This window comes from Sander vitreus, chromosome 7 (assembly GCF_031162955.1).
Source record: "Sander vitreus isolate 19-12246 chromosome 7, sanVit1, whole genome shotgun sequence".
Classification (NCBI taxonomy): Eukaryota; Metazoa; Chordata; class Actinopteri; order Perciformes; family Percidae; genus Sander; species Sander vitreus.
In genome coordinates this window covers 29,939,965-29,960,330 of record NC_135861.1, presented here as the reverse complement: position 1 = coordinate 29,960,330, position 20,366 = coordinate 29,939,965, and the positions used below count along the sequence as shown (strand labels likewise).

Below are 20,366 nucleotides of genomic sequence, written 5' to 3'. Positions count from 1 at the left end.
CTTCATTTAAAGAAATTTACATTTCATTGACATGCGGGACAAGAATGGGACATGAAACCCGGTCTCCTGGGTGAAGGTCCTGTGTTGTTTGACCCATCCACCACCCCAACCAACCTCATTACCTGGATTTTCGGTCTTTCCTACTACTCGCCACCGTTGTCTCTCGTAATACTATGTCATCTTACAGCGCCACGGTCGAGCTGCTGCTATGCAGGTCCCATACAGACGCCGAAGGGTGATTTTTGTTTAATTTAAGTTTTTTTTCTGGGAGGCTTTTTGCCTAAATGTTAGGACAGCTGTAGACAGGAAGGGAGGGGAGAGAGAGGGGAGATGACATGCAGCAAAGGGCCTCCGGTCAGACTGGAACGCCAGCAACCGCGGTAAGGAAGGAGCTGATTTTTGCATTGCTATCTGACACTGAGAGCCACTGACCAAGCGTCAGTATTTGATGAGTTGGAAATGAGAACGGGTTGCAACATCAGCAACACCTGTTCAAACTCAAAGAGAGATCCCGACTCCAAGAACATCTGCCGGTGAAACAGTCCACATTATTCCCCAACTTGCAGTAAAAATGGGAAAGAGCAAAATAACATTAAAGGAAATAAAAGGAACATTGTGACGGTTCATGGATATCTAGACAGTACATCTACGACATCAGTACAGTCTGATAACATCTGTATCCAGCACATCTGTTGCCAAACAGTGGCCTCTGTGGCCACAAGTTGTAATTGCAGAATAGTCACACGTTGAATTCCCTACAATTTTCAGGACTCTTTTAGGCCCTGTCTACACGTAACTGGATATTTTTGAAAAAAGTCGACCAAAAAACGTATATATCTTTGTCCACACAAAAAACGACTCCAAGCGCGCACACAGAGCCAGTAGGTGGCGATAAAAACTATGTCAATGACGCTTCAAATAGCACAAATAAAAGATTCTGAGCATTACTAGTGAGCTTTTTTTTTTTCACTTTGGCATGCATTAATAAATCAGAGTGAAACAATAGTAGCAATTATTCATTATTTCTTTATTCATACGTTTTTGATACCTATTTATCGAACATCTATCTGTAACACGGCACGACACACATCTCGTGTTATATTCAGAGCTTCATGTGTAAATCAGGAGGACCTGGAACACAGAACGAGGTCTGAAGGCGGCTCACGGGGAGAGAAAAAGTCACAAACGCATCCAAAAATACACAGAGCCTGGAGCACATTGGCCAAGGTAGCTAGGTGCTAGCTGCTAAAGATTTAAACTAAACTATTAAAGCAAGCAGCATGGTTTGCTTACATGTATTAATCAAAGCATTCATAATAATCAACAGCTGTCTTTCTCTCGTCGTCGAAGGGGTTAGGGGGGGTCGCGAACACCAACCTCATTATTCTTGGGGGGGGGGGTCGCGACTCAAAAAGGATGAGAGCCACTGCGCTAGAGTACATGAAAGTAGCCTTTACAGGGTCTCTTATGCACGTGATCTGTGGCAGGAAAAGGTCTGTATTTATTATATTTGATTCGAAATTGGCGCATGAGCCCTTATTACACCCTAATGTTGGTGATCCAGGAAATGAAGTTAAACGTGTTCAAACACCAAATGCACTTTATACCACTTTTAGTGCTGTATGTGTGAGTGTTTATATTTACTCCATGTGTAAATGTGCCTGTGTGGGATTATAGCTGGCTGTGTGTGTCTGCCTGCATGTAAACAAGTGTGTGTGTGTGTGTGTGTGTGTGTGTGTGTGTGTGTGTGTGTGTGTGTGTGTGAGTGGGCTGCAGAGCCCAGGGCTGTCCTGTGTGTATTTAATTTGAGATTTTTGACAGCTGCATTATTCCCAGACTAGCAAGAGGTCGACTGTTCTAACCTCCATCCACCCACTGCAGGGAGCTTTTTTTCATCTCTTCCGGGGGGGTGGGGGGGGGGGGTGTGCTCGTGCTCTGCCATGATGCTGATACAGTAACGTATGCCTGTGTGGCTCCATATCAACGCTGCATTTTTAAACACTACTGCAGTGCCTGTTGGGAACGGGTTGGCCGATTGCTTGGCCCTTCGGTATCGCTGCTTGCTGCTTCACACTCAACCCTGCTCTTCCTCGGATGCTGAGCAACAAACCTGCCAGGACATAGCTGCGTCCCCTGGAAATGCTAGAGCGTCACTTGCTAACAGCTATTTATTTGGGAGCAGGCTATTTCTGGGAACGCTCAATCTAAAAGTTAGATCGCTGATGCTTGAAATGTTTGATTGTTGCTACAATGCAACATCTCTGGTCATCTGTTCTTGAATGTACTGTAGCGAGCAACGGCAAGCGAGTTGTACCCAGCATGCCGTTCGGCAGTGTAACAGTTAATAGGGCTGAGCAGCAGAGTGTGAGCTGGAGGATTTTGGAAGAAGCTCAGAGCGGTTTTTGTTTTTAAAAGTTGGATCATTGCCTTATTTTCCGCTGCATCCCGCTCTAATTTCACTCCGGTACTGCTCACACTATGTGTTTGAAGCGCGCCCTAGCCTAGTCTCTCTAAGCGCCCCTCCAGAAAAAGCCCAGTCTGCTCTGATTGGTCAGCGTTTCCGGGTCTTCTGCATCTGCTCTCTCAGCATCTCTGCACCGTCATTGCAGCACAATTGCACAACAGGCTATTGCAGAACAGCTTCCAATGGGAATCAGCCAATCAGAAGTGAGAACCAGCACGATGTGTTTCATAAGAGACGTTTGATCATGGTGTTTGTAAATGTACACACACACACACACACACACACACACACACACACACACATAAATACACACACATATAGAGAGGTAATAAATTGCCTCTGATTGCTGGCATGATAATAGGCAGGTTGAGAGTCTCTTCAGACAAGTGATGAAGGTTAAAGAAAGCTCTATTTCTCTCTCTCTCTCTCTCTCTCTCTCTCTCTCTCTCAAATTCAAAGGGGCTTTATTGGCAATAAAGTTTTAATAACAATGTTGCCAAAGCATCAACATACAATTTGTCCAAATACACAGACAGAACACAATAAACAGTATAATAAACTTTACTTATCACTCTCTCTCTCTCTCTCTCTCTCTCTCTCTCTCTCTCTCTCTCTCTCTCTCTCTCCCTCTCCCTCTCTCTCTCCCTTTCCCTCTCTCTCCCTCTCTCCCTCTCCCTCTCTCTCTCTCTCTCTCTCTCCCTCTCCCTATCTCTCTCCCTCTCCCTCTCTCTCCCTCTCTCTCTCTCTCCCTCTCTCTCTCTCTCTCTCCCTCTCTCTCTCTCTCTCTCTCTCTCTCTCTCTCTGTCCCTCTCCCTATCTCTCTCCCTCTCCCTCTCTCTCCCTCTCTCTCTCTCTCTCTCTCTCTCTCTCTCTCTCTCTACCTCTCTCTCTCTCTCTCTCTCCGTCTCTCTCTCTCTCTCTCTCTCTCTCTCTCTCTCTCTCTCTCTCTCTCTCTCTCTCTCTCTCTCTCTCTCTCTCTCTCTCTCTCTCTCTCCTGGTGGCAGTATGTACAGAGAGTTCTTCTGCCATATCTCTGTTCAGGGATTGATAACCGAGGAGTTTGCGTTGTAATTTTTCATTTCTCCTATGTTCTGCATATTCAACTTTTAATTTTGTTTCAAATTTGTTTTGGTTGATGCGCTCTCATGTCTCCATCTCTGTCAATTCTCAATTCAATTCAAATTTGCTTTATTAGCACGAAGAAAGGGTTTTGGGCTGAAAGGATTTGCAGGATATATAGACGTGAAGAAATGGGGAATGTGTGAGTCGAGCTAATAGATTAGCGGCCGCCAGCTCGTTAAAAGCCTGCTGATGGTCCCAATTTATCACCGTGGAGACTGACGAGGGGGCGGGTCAGAACTCCAGTCGAGTCTTTGATCAACTCTCTCTCTCTCTCACTCTCTCTCTCTCTCTCTCTCTCTCTCTCTCTCTCTCTCTCTCTCTCTCTCTCTCTCTCTCTCTCTCTCTCTCTCTCTCTCTCTCTCTCTCTCTAGCTGTGTTGGAAACCGTTCCCTATCACAGAAATAGTCCACTATGTAGTGTGTTCCCCATTTTGTAGTGGTGTTCCAATTCTCTCCAGTTAATTTCATTCACTATATAGTCCACTATAAAATACCCACAATGCACAGCTAATTTGAGTGAACATTCAACGTACCCTACATTTTACTCCCGTATACCACAATGCAACGGGGCTGTGTTTTCCAGGAGGAGAAGAAGAAGCGGAGGCACCCGCAAAAACTGAAAAGGAGAAATGGCTTTGGTTTCTAAACCGTGGAAATGTAACATATATAAATGGACTGTCTATATATATTGCGCTTTTCAAGTCTTTGAGAACTACTCGAAATATACAGGAACCATTCACCATACAGTCACACTCCAATGGCGCAGCGCCAGGAACAACTCACGGTTCAGCATCTTGCCCAAGGACACTTCAACATGGAACTGCAGTGCCAAGGATCGAACCACCAACCTTCCAATTGTCAGGTTACCACTCTACCACCCGAGCCACAGCCGACGATACACCAGTTTACTATTCTCTACTTACTGAGTGCTCAGTTTGTTTCAGGGACTTAGAAGTATTTCTGTTTTGGTTTGTTTACATGATGCTGGGCGCGCCCGCCTCCATCACACAAACAACCCAGCGGAGTGGTGAGTGAGTGAATGAGGGAACCGTTTCGAACACAGCTTCTGTTTCTATTCCCTCCCCCTGCTCTCCTTTCTCTCTCGTCGATGGAGGATTCGCAGTCATGGCCGCGCTGTCAGTGACGTCACCGTGGTTGAAACGCAGCGTTATGACATCATGAAACCGTACAGAGATGTCATCCGTCTTGTTTGCAGCAGATATCAAATGACTCGTTAGGAAATAATGGAGTGATTTAACAGTTATTACAGCCTCCTGGTGGCAACTATCCACTTCTATTTCCGTCAAAGTTATTATTAGTCTGGTTTGTTTCCTCCAGGTAAAAACGGATCATTAATTACTCCTGACTCTAAAATCTGTTTCCTGACCTTCTGTTTACCGCCTCTCGCTGTGTACGTCTGCTGATCAATTTCAAGTCAATGAGCCGGAATGATGAGAAATCTGCCGCCTCTGAATTGATGCAGGCTTTAGCAGTGACAATAATTATTATTACAAAGATGGTAATTATGAAACGGAAGTGCACACTAGTCGTCATTCAAATGTAAGTGTTAACAGCAACGACAAATACCTTCTAAACCACTTACAGCCGGATGACCTCTTTTTAGGTTGTTTTGACTTTCAAAAGAGATCATTTAAATGAATGAATCTGAAAGCTTTTCATGGCCCCCTGGGGGTCTCCAGACAGCAAAGTCCCTGCTCTAGTGAATCATCGTCGTCATGGTGAAAGGAAACAGTATTTACTGCCGGTAGGAAACAAACAGCGCTCCCCTCGGGTGACATTCCAGGCTGTTCTCAGGAACCATCCATACATATAGATACAAAAAGTAAAGCACTGTAATCTGTATGCATTCCACGTATTTATTGAAGCATGCAGCACATTGCTTCAGTTGGTCTGTGCTAACTGGCTGTGGTCTGCATAGAGAGCAGGTCAGGGCGGATTGGTGAGTCCTAAAGCACAGGTCTTTCAAGCGGGGGGGCACGGATTTCATGTCCTGAAAGAAGTTAAGGGGAAAACACAAGACTTTCACCCAGAAAATCTGTTGGTCAGTCGCATGGTTTGTACACTATAGTGTCCCATTGCCATTCCTTCCTCCGCAATGCTGCGGAGGAAGCTGTGGCTAGTCCTCACAGCATTTACTTCAATTTATGTTTTATTAATCATGTTGAGGTTCGGACTGTTGGTTAGACAAACCCAACATTGTGAAGGTGTCACTTTGGGCTCTGGGTAGTCTTGCATTGCCAGACCCTCCTCAAGTTCCTTCCCGAGGCTATTTTGCCGAGGCACTGTTGCTCCGTCCGGCGCTTAGAGCCTCCCAAGATGATTGTGATTGGTTTAAAGAAATGCCAATAAACCAGAGCACGTTTTTCTCCCATCCTGGAATGCTGTGTGGACTAGCCAGACCCTCCTCCGCAGCGCTGTGGAGGAAGGTCTGGCAATGCGAGACTATCCAGAGCCCAAAGTGACACCTTCACAATGTTTGTTTTGTCCAACGATGGGAGAAAAACATGCTCTGGTTTATTGGCATTTCTTTAAACCAATCACAATCATCTTGGGCGGCTCTAAGCGCCGGACGGAGCAACGGTGCCTCGGCAACATAGCGTCGGGAAGGAACTTGAGGAGGGTCTGGCAATGCAAGACTGTCCAGAGCCCAAAGTGACACCTTCACAATGTTGGGTTTATCTAACCAACAGTCCAAACCTCAACATGATTGAAAAATCAATTGAAATAAATACAAGAAAAAGCAGCAATTCACATTTGTGAAGCTGTAGCCGTGAAATATGTGTGCATTCAACAAACGATTATCAAAGTAGTTGGAAATGATGAACGACTAACTGTTTCGGCTGTACTTGTACATGTTCAGATGTAAAAGTTGGCCAAAATCCTATTTCCCAAAGTAACTAAAGCTGAAGATTAATGTAGCGAAGTTACGTAAAAGTATAATACTTTCCTCTGAATGGTTGATTAGAAGGAGAAAGTGAATGAAGAGACCAGTAAAGTACAAGTAGCTTTAATTTGTACGTTTCTTAAGTAAATGTACATAGTTAACTCTCCAGATCTTCAGATCTTCTGAAATAACGCTGCAAATAGTTTGATTTTAGGTATGCGATAATCGGACTGCACTGATGCTGAAAGCGCTGCTGCTGCTATACTTCTGTAGCCTCGTGAGACCGTCCTGATCTCGCGAGCTCCAGTTTTCCACCCGCAGATCAGTCTGGCATCTTGAGACGGAGAAAATGTGGAGCCGTTCGCCAAACTACGGACCAATCAGCGTTGGTTTTGAGGCGGGTTTAGGTGTGACGCAACGAGGAGCGACTGTTCAGTCTAAACAACGCGGCGGCTTCCACGGATGAGATGAGTGTAGCTATCGCGCACGTTTTATCCGAATTAGAAAGTATTCCTTCATTGAAAGAAGAGCAAAAAACGTCACTGGAGGCTTTTCTCTGGGGAAAAGAAGTTTTTGCTCTTCTCTCGACTGGTTTTGGCAAGAGGTTGATGTATCGTTTATCTGATTGGTTGATTTGGCCCGTCTATCACCAACATAGGTGGTGATAGACAGATGGTTTATCCAATCAGCTAACCAGTATTTTCGCCCCTTCCCAAAAGTTCTCCAACGGAAAGTTCCCAGGTGGATATGCCGAGCAAATGCGAAGCAATCCATCTGACGGAGTCAGGTTAATACTTCTGGGTATTTCAGTCAAATTACAAATCTCTGACTCTGTCTCCTTTTTCGCTGCTGATTCCACTGTTGACCTGTAATATTCATTAAAAGGGGATTCAAATGCAGTGTGTGTAACAGTTTAATTTCTTCTGTGTGTGACTCTCTCTCTCCTCGGGTTAATTCTTGGCACACCATCACACTTGGCAGCAATTCTCTGCACACACACACACAGACACTTCAGCTCTTTTCACAAATGTTCAGGGTCTCAGCGGTCCAACTGTGGCCTTGTAGATAGTAGACTTTGGGCCGGAGAGAAGGATAAAGTAAGAATACAGCGGAGGAGTAAAGAGGAGTAACGGAGGAAAGAGTAGAGAGTGGAGAGGAGAGGATTCATATAGATTTTATAGATTGGAGGCTCAAGGCAGAGAGAACGCCTGAGGGAAGAGGGAAATAAATTGGATGGAGAGAAAGAGAGAGACAATAGCTGCATGAAATTGGATTGAGAGAGAAACAAAATGAGAGATAACAAGCAAAAGAAAGGAGGCAGAAAAACAGACAGATGAAGATAAATTGAGAGAGAGAAAAATATAACACTGAAAGAAAGATGATGGATGAAGAGATGAAGAGGATGAAAGATACCCAACATATGAGACATATGACAAGGGAGAGAAAAAAAGAGAAAACAGATAAATAGCCAGAGGCAGGTCTTTAAAGTCAGGTAACGTGGCCTAACACATATACTGATTTGAACCCAAACCCTGATCTTTTTCTAAACTTAACTAAGTAGTTTTGGTGCCTAAAGCTGACCAAGCTGTAGCTGTTTTTCAACGTTAACGACGTGGGTAACACTTTATAATAATGGTACGTGAATTATCATGAATTCATGCATGGCTTCATGCATCTTATGTATCAATGTTAAAGATGGACCTGTTCAGCGCTTTATTGGAAAGGGCCACAAACATGATGAAGTCATGAAGAAGCAATGTTTAGTTAATCATGATCTCAAAACTACAATTCAGTTTATTTAGCCTGTCACTTTAACTACAGACTTACTAATGAAGAAGACATGATCATAATCAATAAATCAGAACTCATGATGTTTGAAAATACCTTAATTGCATTAATTCATTAAAGGGGTGATAGAATGCAAAACCGAGTTTACCTTGTCATAGTTAAATAATGACAGTTCGGTGGGTAAATAGGACATACATAGAACCTCAAAGTCCCATTGACACCCCTTTCCTATGCAAATTAAATGTGTAAAACACTAATATTTGCCAATTAACACTAAACCCTAAATACAGCTGAGGCTGATGGGAATGTCATTCATTTTGCAGGTATTTGGTCTTAAACCAAAGTGTTGGACAAATGAAAAATTTGAGGTGAAAATGGCGCTAGATGAAACATTAAAGCATTGTAATTCACCCTGAGGGGCGACATGAGTGTCTGTATAAAATGTCATGGCAATCCATCAAATAGTTGTTGAGTTATTTCTGTCTGGAGCAAAGGGATTGCCCCACTGAGCCACCAACACTGCCGTCCCAAACCCTGCTAAAAGAAACCGCAGAAAGGAGAAGATCAATAAAGAGATCAGATATAAAAGAGATAAAAGAGTGAAATACAAAAAAAACAAAAAAAAAACAGACACAGACAAATAAAGAGTCACAGAGGTGGAGATGGAGGGAGAGAGACCGAGAGCCTAAAGGATTGAATGGAGGAGTGCCAGCAGTGCTTGGACAGCAAATTATTTGCAGAGCTACAGATTTCCAGCAGGCTGCCTCGTTGGCCTTCCTGCCTGTCTGTCTGTGTGTGTGTGTGTGTGTGTGTGTGTGTGTGTGTGTGTGTGTGTGTGTGTGTGTGTGCACGCATGTGTGAGACATATCATATGTGTGTCTGCGTTTACATGTGTAGAAATGCTGTGTGCATCTAACACACACACACACACACGTCTGTGTTTTGCAGGCTTAAACAGAACAGCACAGATCAGCTGACGTGTTTGTGTGTGCGTGCGTGCGTGCGTGCACACGTCTGGGTTACTTTTACCTCTCTATTTAAAATCTGCTTGGGGATGCAGAAGCGCAGGAAGTGAGTGTCGTCTCACTTTTCCTCAAGCGAGCTCCATTTCTCTTCCACAACTCGTCCGTCCTGCTGCACTACTACTACCGTCTGCCACCCGCTTCTCTCCCATGATGCATCACTCCTTCCTCCCATACCCAATCCATCTAAGTGAAGCCCTTAAATGAAGCAATGTCTCCTTGGCAACCACTCGTCACAGAAAACATAATTTTCTAGCATAAAACTTGAATCATCCGTGTTGCAGATTTCCATCTTATACTAAAACACGTGCAGATATCTGCAGGTAGTGTGATAATTTAACTCTAATTTTCGTTAGAAATCAACTTGTTTCACTGCTGTATTTTGCTGTAAGCATTTATCATTGCATGCACAACAACAATATACAGTACACTCTGTGTTCACGTTCCCCGTCAGCATAAAACGTCTGCCTTCTAACTTCCCTGAATCATATTATAAACTGGTTTTCCAAAAACATATCTTCTGTTTTTCCATCAAACTCCAGTCCTGTTGACAGCGGCGTCTCTTTAATGCGACCTCATGCTGCACCAGCAAGTGAAAATAAAACCTCCGACAAACAGAAGCATTTCAGATCTTTGAACAGCTTTGCACCCTCCTCCCCTCACGTCAGTATGTCTTGGCTACTCTCCAGCGTACGCCAGCTGACCCGCTGCAACCTGGCGACCAATACCGTCACTGACACGGAGAAACGGCTATAACAGAAGCACATTCCGAGTTGAACAGTGACAGGTGAAGGTAAACACTCTGAGAACAGCGTGCTGAGGGGTTCACATTTTCTCCTGGAAGATGTCGTTAGGGTTTTTATACTGTTATACCTTTGTACTTACTTGTGTTTAAATGAAGACTGCTGCTCTTAAATGTGGAAGCAAAACTGAGTTGTTTTAGCATTATTAACTCCCTTCATTGTTAGGGTTGGGTACCGAAACCCGGTTCCACTATGGAACTGGTTCCTACGCAACCGGAATTGTTTTAAAAGTACCGGTTTGTCATCGGAATCGTAATAATCCAAACGATACCCAACCCAATTCATTATACCCCAACACCTGACGGTACATGTCCACAGGACCGTCATTTCCATGCTACCCATTCATTTGTCTGTGTATGTAGGCAGCCGCGCAATGCATTCTGGTAGCGCTGCGGTGAGGTTCGAGAGACAGGGCGTCGAGTTGCACCCTCCTTCATTTGCATAAAGTGGAGGTCCAGGCTACTTTAATGCAAACCAGGGGCCTCACTGCAAATCTCCGCCTCTCGAAAGTCCCGAAAATCTTTTCAACTGAGCATTGTTGATCTAAAAGGAAGCCAGATTCAGCAGCTGCGTAGTTTATTTCTCGCCTAAATGTTTTCAGAAACACATTTCAGGGAACTATTTTCGGAAAGTAAGAGGAAGTTTCCAAACGAGCCCGTTTAGAAATCGGGAAGCAGACAGCCCAACAATTAACGCATTCATCCAATCAGGTGCAGCCATCGCGGTTGTAAGATTGTGTAGTTTTCTTTGCCTGTCAGTGGTCATTGAAGAAAAAATGTATAACTGCTAGTGGCAAGCCCATCAAACGTCAAATGCTGGGAAGCGGTGCGATTACTGCCTTCCCAAAAAAAAACACCTCACGCCTCCCTGACTGATATCCTGTTTTTTCATGTTTGAATGTGAGTGATTACATATAGTATAGTGTTCACACTTGATGTAATTGTTAAAGGAGAGTAAGATGTGCATTTGCCAAATGAGAAAAAAACCCATTGTTAAACATCCTAGAACAGTAAATGTTAATGCTAGAAAATTGTTGTTGTTGTTTATCGGCGTATGTGAGATCACTGCTGTGGATTATCCCGAGTAATCAGGACAGCGTTGGTGTATAGACACCATGCAGGACATCATCATTCAAGAGTAGGAAACAGATTCATGTTCACCTCCATTGTATTTGGGTGTTGGCCAAGCCCCACAGAGGTTAGACAGTATCTGGCTGTTTATCGTGTTGTCTTGCGCTCCAGTTGTTGAAACCTGTGATCAACGATCACTTCATTGCTTTCTGAAGATCTCAGTGGCTTTTCAGTTTGGTCGGCTGTTCCTGTAGAAGATCTGATTGGTTGAAATAATGCACAGCAACAGGAAATATAAATAATAAACATTGTGGGAGCAAGAACAAATGGCAATTTGAATTAAAAATAAAGAAGAAAAAAAATTGATTAAACAACAAATATCAATTGCTGTGCCTCTCGCCTGCAGGTATATCCACGCCCTCTACCTTGGCGCCCAGAGCCGTTTGCATAGCAACGGGCCCCGTCGCCACTTCCACTGGCGGCTGATGTTTGAGAGCGCTGACATCACCATGCTGCGCCTCCTGGAGGCCTTCCTGAAGTCGGCTCCGCAGCTCGTCCTCCAGCTGAGCATCATGATCCACGGAAACACCGTCCTCCCTCTGCAGGGTGAGTGAGATCAACCTCCGGCTTCAACCGTTTGTAAAGTTTGATTGACAGATTGCCTTTGATTAATATGATAAAATTGTGTTTGGGACACAGCAATATTGCTATAATGAAGTCAGACTGAGTGTTGAGGGCAGATATCAGTAGGAAAGTCTATGCTTTATTCATGCACATCTTACAAGAAGCAGATTGGACTTTGATGAATAAAACAAAACTCTCTCTCGCGCACACACACACACACACACACACACACACACAGTCACTCACTCAGACTCAGATACACACACACACACACACACACTGCACACTCTCAGCATACACACACAACTGGCTGCACAAAAGTGAAGTCAGACACATGTTTGAAAAAAACACAGTCGTGGGACACACATGGAACCTAAGAACACACACACACACACACACACACACACACACACACACACACACACACACACACACACACGTGACCAACAAATAAATGACAAACTGAGTGATGTACATTCTCAAATTTGCAAGTTAAGTCCACACATTCTATGACGGGACACAGGACAGTGAAAGACGTGCCTGGCTCTCAGTTTCTCTGCTGGAAAGACAAGAAGTCCAGTGGAGCTTTAACGGCTCCCAGGGAGAAGGTACCTGTGTTGGCTCAGGAGGAGCTTCTACACTTAGGCCATCTTTTGGTCAGCATCAGCTCAATGCGTGGGGACTGACTGGGCTAGGGAACCCAAGGGTGGCCGGTCCAAGTCCCGCACATGTATTTGTACGTGTGTTTGGAAGAAGTAAAGGAGCAGACAAAATGTCCTCTCTCTCTCTCTGTCTCTGTCTCTCTCTCTCTCTCTCTCTCTCTCTCTCTCAAGGTGTAAAGTCCTCACAAAGATGCAAATATCAGAGCACACACACACATAATCTTCTGTCTATTTTGGGTAGCCTACCGTCTGCTAATAGGCATTCATGTTTTTAAATGTGGCCACTTATGCAGTCCAGACTCTCCCACTCACTTTGGTTCTGATAGAGCTTATTGATTCATCCATCAGCCAACCAATCAAACTGATCAACTGTCAGTGCTGCCAATTAATCATTCGAGTCATCTGTTGTACAGTAGTACAATTCACAAATGTTGGGATTTCCTGGGCTTCCCAAAAGCATAACAAACGGCATCTGTCTCTTTCTACCCATAATCCCCTTTGTTTTGGGTTAATTTCTTCTGCAGCTGCTTTGGTCTTTTTTTCTTAAGCTGCATTCCAGGAAATGTCATGTCATTGATCTGACTTGTAAACTCCAATATCAGCCCGAGGTGGTTGTTCCTTAGGTCATGGCTGTGGTCAGTTTGGGTTCATGTCGCATTCTTCATTCAGTTTTGTTTTTATAAAAGGACAAAATGTATCAAGTAAAGGATGTTGGTATAAAAACATTCCGAAAAACCGCTCCTGCAGCTAAAATGTACGGTGGCCCTGAAGTGCAAATCACAACGGCAAATATGAAAACACGACAGAAAATAGGAAAATACGACAGCAAATATGAAAACATGACAGCAAATATGAAAACACGACAGCAAATATGAAAACACGACAGCAAATAGGAAAACACGACAGCAAATATGAAAACACGACAGCAAATACGAAAACAAAACGGCATTAACTTCTACTGGAAAAGGTAGGGCCTATCTAGCAGAGGACGGAGCCTCCTGAAAGGACAGCCGGACTGTCTCTCTGTTAAAAGTAGGCGCTTTTCCGTGTTTTTCACCTGTCTTTCCTGTCAAAAGACAGACAGTCCGCCTGTCCAATCAGGAGGGTCCATCCTCTACTAGATAGGCCCTACCTTTTCCGGTAGAAGTTATATTTGTTGAAGTGTTTTCATATTTGCTGTCGTATTTTCCTGTTTGCCGTTGTGTTTTCATGTTTGCTGTCATGTTTTCATATTTGCTGTCGTGTTTTCCTATTTGCTGTCGTGTTTTCATATTTGCTGTCGTGTTTTCATATTTGCTGTCGTGTTTTCCTATTTGCTGTCGTGTTTTCATGATTTGCTGTTGCGTTTTTCTATTTGCTGTTGTGATTTGCACTTCAGGGCCACCGTAAAAATGCACTGTAAAACATGCAACCAAGAAAAACACTTCTCAAAACACACTGAATTTAAATATACAATTACATAAAACACCATAAAAAAAAAAAAATTAAACCATGCAATAATTCAATGCTCTAAATCCACTTTTAAAGCTGCCAGAACACAGAGGAGGGAATTCAGTGGCAGTTCTAAGGGGGGAGTGGGGGAAGGATGGCCAGTCCCAACTTAATATTAAGCCAGAAATAAACTTGTCAGTGCTCTTCGATGGCCAACATGTATTATGGTATCACTGTTTCTAAACTACCTTAAACATTTGACAAAAAAACAACATAAGTCAAGGGAGACTTACTTGCTTTCTTTTTAAAGATTTCTACCAAATGTTTGTTGCGAGGTACGGTTAAAAGCTCCCTCTTAACTCAAGCTCCTTCACGTTGAGTTAAGATTATTTCTCATACTACTGTTTCCTTTCATGCTCTACCTTAAAAATACATTCGGTATTTCTATACTGCAATTAGTTTTTACCTAATCGGTGGATCACAAGACCACAAGCTCATCAAAAATTACAATACAACAGACGGGGGGGGTGAGGGGAGGGGGACAGCTGCAGAACCTAAATTGATTTACTGTATATGTCCAGTTTTTCCAAGTATAGCCTTATAGAGATCCAGGGTCCTTCTTCTCCTCGGTCAACTTCATAGAGGGCTAATGCTCTGTCCTCAAGCTAGTGCTCAATCCATTGACAGCAAGTCTAGAAAGTCTTTTAACCAATTGTCTGTGTAAAAGCAGATGGGTTAATGAGTTTTCCAGTTCATCATAATAATTCGCTTCACAGACAAAAAGGCCAAAGCGATGATGCGTTGGATAAGTGTTGACTGTATATTATCTACCTTACTGCCTAGAAGGCAGATGAGTGGGCAGAGTGGTATTTTTACATTTAGAATGGAAGACAATCTAGATATATTAACTTCTTTCCAAATACACTCTTCACTGCAGGGCACTGTCACGTGAGGTGTATCAGTGTCCCTGTCTCACTGCAACCATGCCAAGATAGATGTGAGAGGGAGTTGTCCATTTTGTTAAGTCTGCTCTGGGTTACATACGCTCTGTGTAGTACTTTAATTTGAAGAATTTTGTATCTTACACATTTAGATAAAGCTGTTGTGTTTCTGGTAACCATATCCCACTTTGCATTAGTCAGAGATATGCCCAAGTCCCTCTCCCATTGATGTTTGATGGAGGATAAGCTGTCAAAGGATGCAGTGGACAATAACGTATATATCTTTGAATATATATATATATATATATATATATATATATATATATATATATATATATATATATATATTGCAGATACATCTATACTGATATATCTGCAATACGTTGGAGGGGTAGATTATAATTGTGTCTTACAATATCACCGTTGACGAGTTGAGAGCCCATTAATCGATTCCACATTGGAGACACTCCAAAGTTCAAGTTGTTTTGACTGTAATAGAGTCAACAGTGACCTCCCACTTTTCGAAGGGCTCTGGTTCCGGAAGTGATTTTCCCTGTTAATTGTCTCCATTGACTTTTCATTAAATGCTTATATAAAGAGTTGTGGGTCTGGAACCAAGCCAACCAGCTACAAGATGAACGGTGACTGTAAAACATTCGATGCCACACATAAGAACATTTTGAAAACAGCAAAACAGGCAAAGGTATAAGACTGCGTACAGAAACTAGACTTCAGTGGTAGCAGCTCACTAACCGTTTGTGGGTCAGCAAGCTCCAGCAATCAGAGACGTCGCTGGAGTGCTTAGGATTGTGGGTGGTGTAGTACTTCTCCATAAAATTGTGAATAAAATTATTATTATGTTTTTCTTAAAATAAGGTTGATTTCATACAGACTTGTGGCTTCTACAGGGGCAGAAACCTTTTGTTTCACAATCTCAGCTCAGGATGGTTTAAACATTATTGCTAATAATCAAAATCCTAATGAAGAAAATGAACGGGATTTTTACTTTCAGAACCACACTGTTGAGCTCTTTATTGGTGTTTAATGTCAGTTTGTTATAGTAGACTTTATTGTCATTGTCATCTCCCTTTCTTTCTTTCATTTTCATCACCCAAATGTCTTTCTATTTGTGCCTCTTCCTTCCCTTCCTCTTATATTTTCTCTCTCTCTCTCTCTCTCTCTCTCTCTCTCTCTCTCTCTCTTCCTCTGTCCCTCCAGGTCTCTCGGCCTCGGCCTCCCTGGTCTCTCTTGCCTGGATGATCGCCTCCTACCAGAAGGTTCTCCGGGACTCCCGCGACGACAAGCTGCCCATGTCCTACAAGGCTGTGATCACCCAGATGCTGTGGCACTTCTTCACCATCGGGGCGCGGACCGTGGCCTTCGCCCTCTTCGCCTCCGTCTTCCAGCTCTACTTCGGCATATTTATCGTCAGCCACTGGTGCGCCATGTCGCCTGCTGCAAAGAGGCTGGCTCCACAATCACAAGCTTAGCATTTGAAAATTGTGTTTTTTTAATAATAGTTTTCAGCCCGTTCTTATTCCCAAGTTGTCAAATACTGACACTTGGTCAGTGGTTCTCAGCATCAGATACCGACGCAGCAATCCCCCTTCAGCGTCTGTGTGGAACGCACCAGGCCTCTGCAGCGCGACCGCGGTGCTGTAAGATGACGTAGTATTAAGAGAGACAACAGTAGAGAGTAGTATGAAAGACTGAAAATCCACGTAAGGTGGTAGGTTGGGGGGGTGGATGGGTCAAACAACACGGGACTTTCACCCAGGAGACTGGGTTTCATGTCCCGTTCTCGTCCTGCGTGTCACTGAAACGTTCATTTTGTAAACCCACCCACCATCTTTTCCTAAACCTAACTTTCCCGTTCTTGTACCGCATGTCAGTTAAACCTATATTTTTTAACCCCACCCACAATCTTTCCCTAACCCTAACTAACACGTACATACGTACGCACGTTGAAAAATGACGGAAAATCGTTCCCGACCGAGATCGTCACAAAAGTGATGCCAAGAGTCCCAACCAAGCGTGTCTAAATATGACGCCAAAGGGCTAGAGTAGACGCTAAAGGAGACTTCTACATCTACATCAGTAACAAACACCAAAGGCCCATGACCAAGCATCGCTTTTTGACATTCTGGGAGTGAGAATGTGTTATAGTTTTAGTAAATCAGATCCTTTAGAAAGTCATACAACCATGTATTTACTGAAATACATTGTTATTTACATTACTATGCAGAAAAACAGCTTTCCTAAGTAAATGTAAGTAAACACTGTACACATATCCCCTTTCAACATGAACCCATTCTCAATCATTAACTGTATTAAATCACAACGTGTGGTTAAAAAAAACAGCTTTCTTTGCACTTTGCCGGTTATTTCCTGCAAGGAGGTACACTTTGTACTGGCTGATTTAAAACTTTTCCTCTCCATTCAATTCATTCTGATTATTTATAGATTGATGACATTGGTGCAGAAAGGACGTGGTCTCAGAGATTCAATATTGATGTTTTAACTTGTCAGATCCTTGATTTAAAGCTATAGTGCGTAGTTTCTGTCGCCCCCATGAGGAATTCTAAGTAATGACAACAAAACTGTCGGCACGTCCACGTGATACAAGCCTTCCGTGATTGCACCCCTTGTTGTGTCTTGAATACATTCCTCCACTCAAAGAGGCTTAGATCCCCAAGCAGACACTATATAACCACACTTACAGTGTAAAGCACCACTTTATTAGCCCCCATTTAAAAAATCCAAAAAAGTTATTTTTATGACCATTTCCTGTAGAGAGGATAAAAGAGTAAACTTTGTTTGCAGGAGGGAAGGTTACAAGGTCAGTAACATTTAAAAAAAAAAAAAAAGTTAGGCTGAATTAGGGTGAAGTTAATGCTATTGCAATCAGCTCATTAGACTATAAGATGTATTGTGTGAAAACGTTTTTTATGTCATGACATACGGACACATAGAGGTGTCCAGAATCATATCCAATCAGTGAATTTCATGGCAATCTGCCCATTCAATTTGTATGTTTCTTATGCACCAGTGAAACGTTTGGCCATAATTACGATTCATCCTCTGGAATTATGAATATCACCACAAACACTGGAGTCTGGGCCAAATGCCTTTCTCATAGAGAAATGCATTACCAGGACTCAAAAAGCCAGGACTCATTGTCAAATACTGTTTTACTGGTTGTAATTACAGTGGGAGAATGTGTGGCTGTAGTAATAACACCAATGATGGTAGTAGCAATGACACTGAACAGAAAAATACTTCACACATCTATTATGTAAGACAGGTCCGTAGGAGAGAGACGAGTAAGTCAAAAGTTGCAAAGAAACTCCCTCACACTGTCTGACTTTGGCAACATATTGGTACTAGAACTTCATCAGGAAAAATGCATGTTTTGTGTGCATTAATTTGCCTGATGAAGGTCCAGTACCGAAAGGTTTACATTAAATATATCTTTGCAAGTTAGAGTGCAGGAGTTTCCTTGCAACGTTTGACCAGTAGCAATGATGTAGAAATAATAAAATGCATGTTAGGATTGCTACTAAGACTATTCTTTCTATGTGTTCTCTTCTAGAAAATAGAAAATACTCATTATAGTCAAGTCCTGGTAAAGTAGCCTAAAAGTCTTTACATGCGGGGGGCGTGAAAAATAAACGATAAAAATGACAAATTATCAGCTGCGAATATTGGCGTCAAACCTATTCATTCTGGCAGCAATGTGAATTTGGAACAGTTGCTCAATAAAAGGTTTGAATATTCGCGCCAGGTCATCTACCAATGTCGCTGGGACAGTTATGCAGTGTAGCATATGTTAAGGGCTTTTATTGTAAGAGGTAAGAACGGAAAGAGTGTCTCTGGTAAACACTGCCCTTGTCAAGGTTGAAAGTAGTAATAAAGATGGCCGTCTAACTGTCCTGTTATTGTATTATGAGCCTCATAATAAGTAAACAACAAAACGACCTTGTTCTGAAAAAAATTACGTTGCGTTAAATGCGGCGTAATATTTTCGTTATTGTATAATATTGTCCAGGTTGAAAAAAAACTAAGTTAATCTTATAAATCACCACATTCTCCTTAGTACCAGTCATCATAAAATTCACAGGAGGCGTAGTGTTGTTACTAACTAACTTTTTATTGTCTTTCAGGTGTGTCATGACGTTCTGGATCATCCAAGGTGAGACCGATTTCTGCATGTCCAAGTGGGAGGAGATCATCTACAACATGGTGGTGGGCATCATCTACATCTTCTGCTGGTTCAATGTCAAGGAGGGCCCCAGCCGCTTCCGCATGACCGTCTACTACTCCGTGACACTGGCCGAGAACGTGGCGCTGACCGCCGCCTGGTACACCTACCGCGGCCCGCCCACCTCTGACTCCTACGCCGTAGTGGTGGTGTGCCTGGTGGCCTGCAGCTTTGCCCTGGGAACCTTCTTCATGCTGGTGTACTACTGCTGGCTGCACCCTGACGGGCCGGTTCTGGGCTCACAGTGGGGAGGCTGTGTGGATGAGGGTGTGGTGGGTGCGGGAGGGGTAGCGGGAGTGATTGACGCTTGCCTCACTCCATCCCAAGGGTCCCAAACGGACATGGTCATTACCAGCCCTCCGAGGACCCTCCCCAGGACTAAAGACACGGGGGAGCCGGTTCCCGGGGAGCGAGACAAGGACAGAGACAGGGACAGTTGCCTGCCCGTCTTCCAGGTTCGTCCCTCTCCTTCATCCTCACCTGCATTCCTTCACAGGACCTCGTCGTCATCCCGCGCACAGGAGGGCCCCGTGATCCGGATCGACCTGCCGAGGAAGCGATACCCGGCCTGGGATGCGCACTTTATCGATCGCCGCCTCCGCAAGACCATTCTGCTTCTGGAGACCACGTCAGCCGTCAGCCCCAGGATACAGTACAGGAGTAGCATGATGGGCAGCAAAGAGGTATTAGAATATGAAACAACTGTCTAACCCAAAAAGGGCTTTTTAATTTCAAGGTGCAGTCTGGGACCAAGGCTCAGCCTGAGATCAGTTCTCATCCCAGGATTACCTACGCCAGGAGAAACATGGAAAGGAGACACCGAGTGTCAGCCAACTCTAACAAAAACGAGGTTGTCAAAACTTGATTGTAAAATGTGAAGCGCAATCTGGGACCAAAGCTCTCCCCTTAGGGCGCAGTCCGGGAGTACGTAGCATGAATGAGCCGTGGGAAGTTAATGGAGTAACACTGAACTGGGATAATCTTCGTCTTTTCTAAAAAGCTTGGAGCTGAGAAATGTAATTTCTCATCCTGGGACCAAGGAGTGTTAGATTTAGTTTCGTCCTGCATGGTCAGAACAGGAAGTAAAAGGATTTGAGAGCGATGAAGTTGAGGAGTTTGAGATAATTGAGAAACAGTCTGCTGCATGAACTTGAGCCTTGGACCCCGGAGACTCAACAGAGACTTACCAGGGAACTTTTAAAGACTGGAGTTTGCACGGGACATGCAGTCTTTTGGTGTGGTAGCAAATTAGACACTGCAGAGAATGGAGACTA

General features: G+C 43.6%; 1 protein-coding gene across 1 annotated transcript in view; it reads left to right on the top strand.

Moving 5' to 3' along the window:
- The window catches only part of xkr7b (XK, Kell blood group complex subunit-related family, member 7b), an 82,372-nt gene extending 62,570 nt beyond the window's left edge, over positions 1-19,802 (top strand). The window contains exons 2-4 of the mRNA XM_078254067.1: positions 11,580-11,779; positions 16,050-16,269; positions 18,995-19,802. Of these exons, the coding sequence (XP_078110193.1) occupies positions 11,580-11,779; positions 16,050-16,269; positions 18,995-19,802 (1,228 nt within the window). The remainder of the gene's footprint in view (positions 1-11,579; positions 11,780-16,049; positions 16,270-18,994) is intronic.
- The last annotated feature ends 564 nt before the right edge of the window (positions 19,803-20,366 follow it).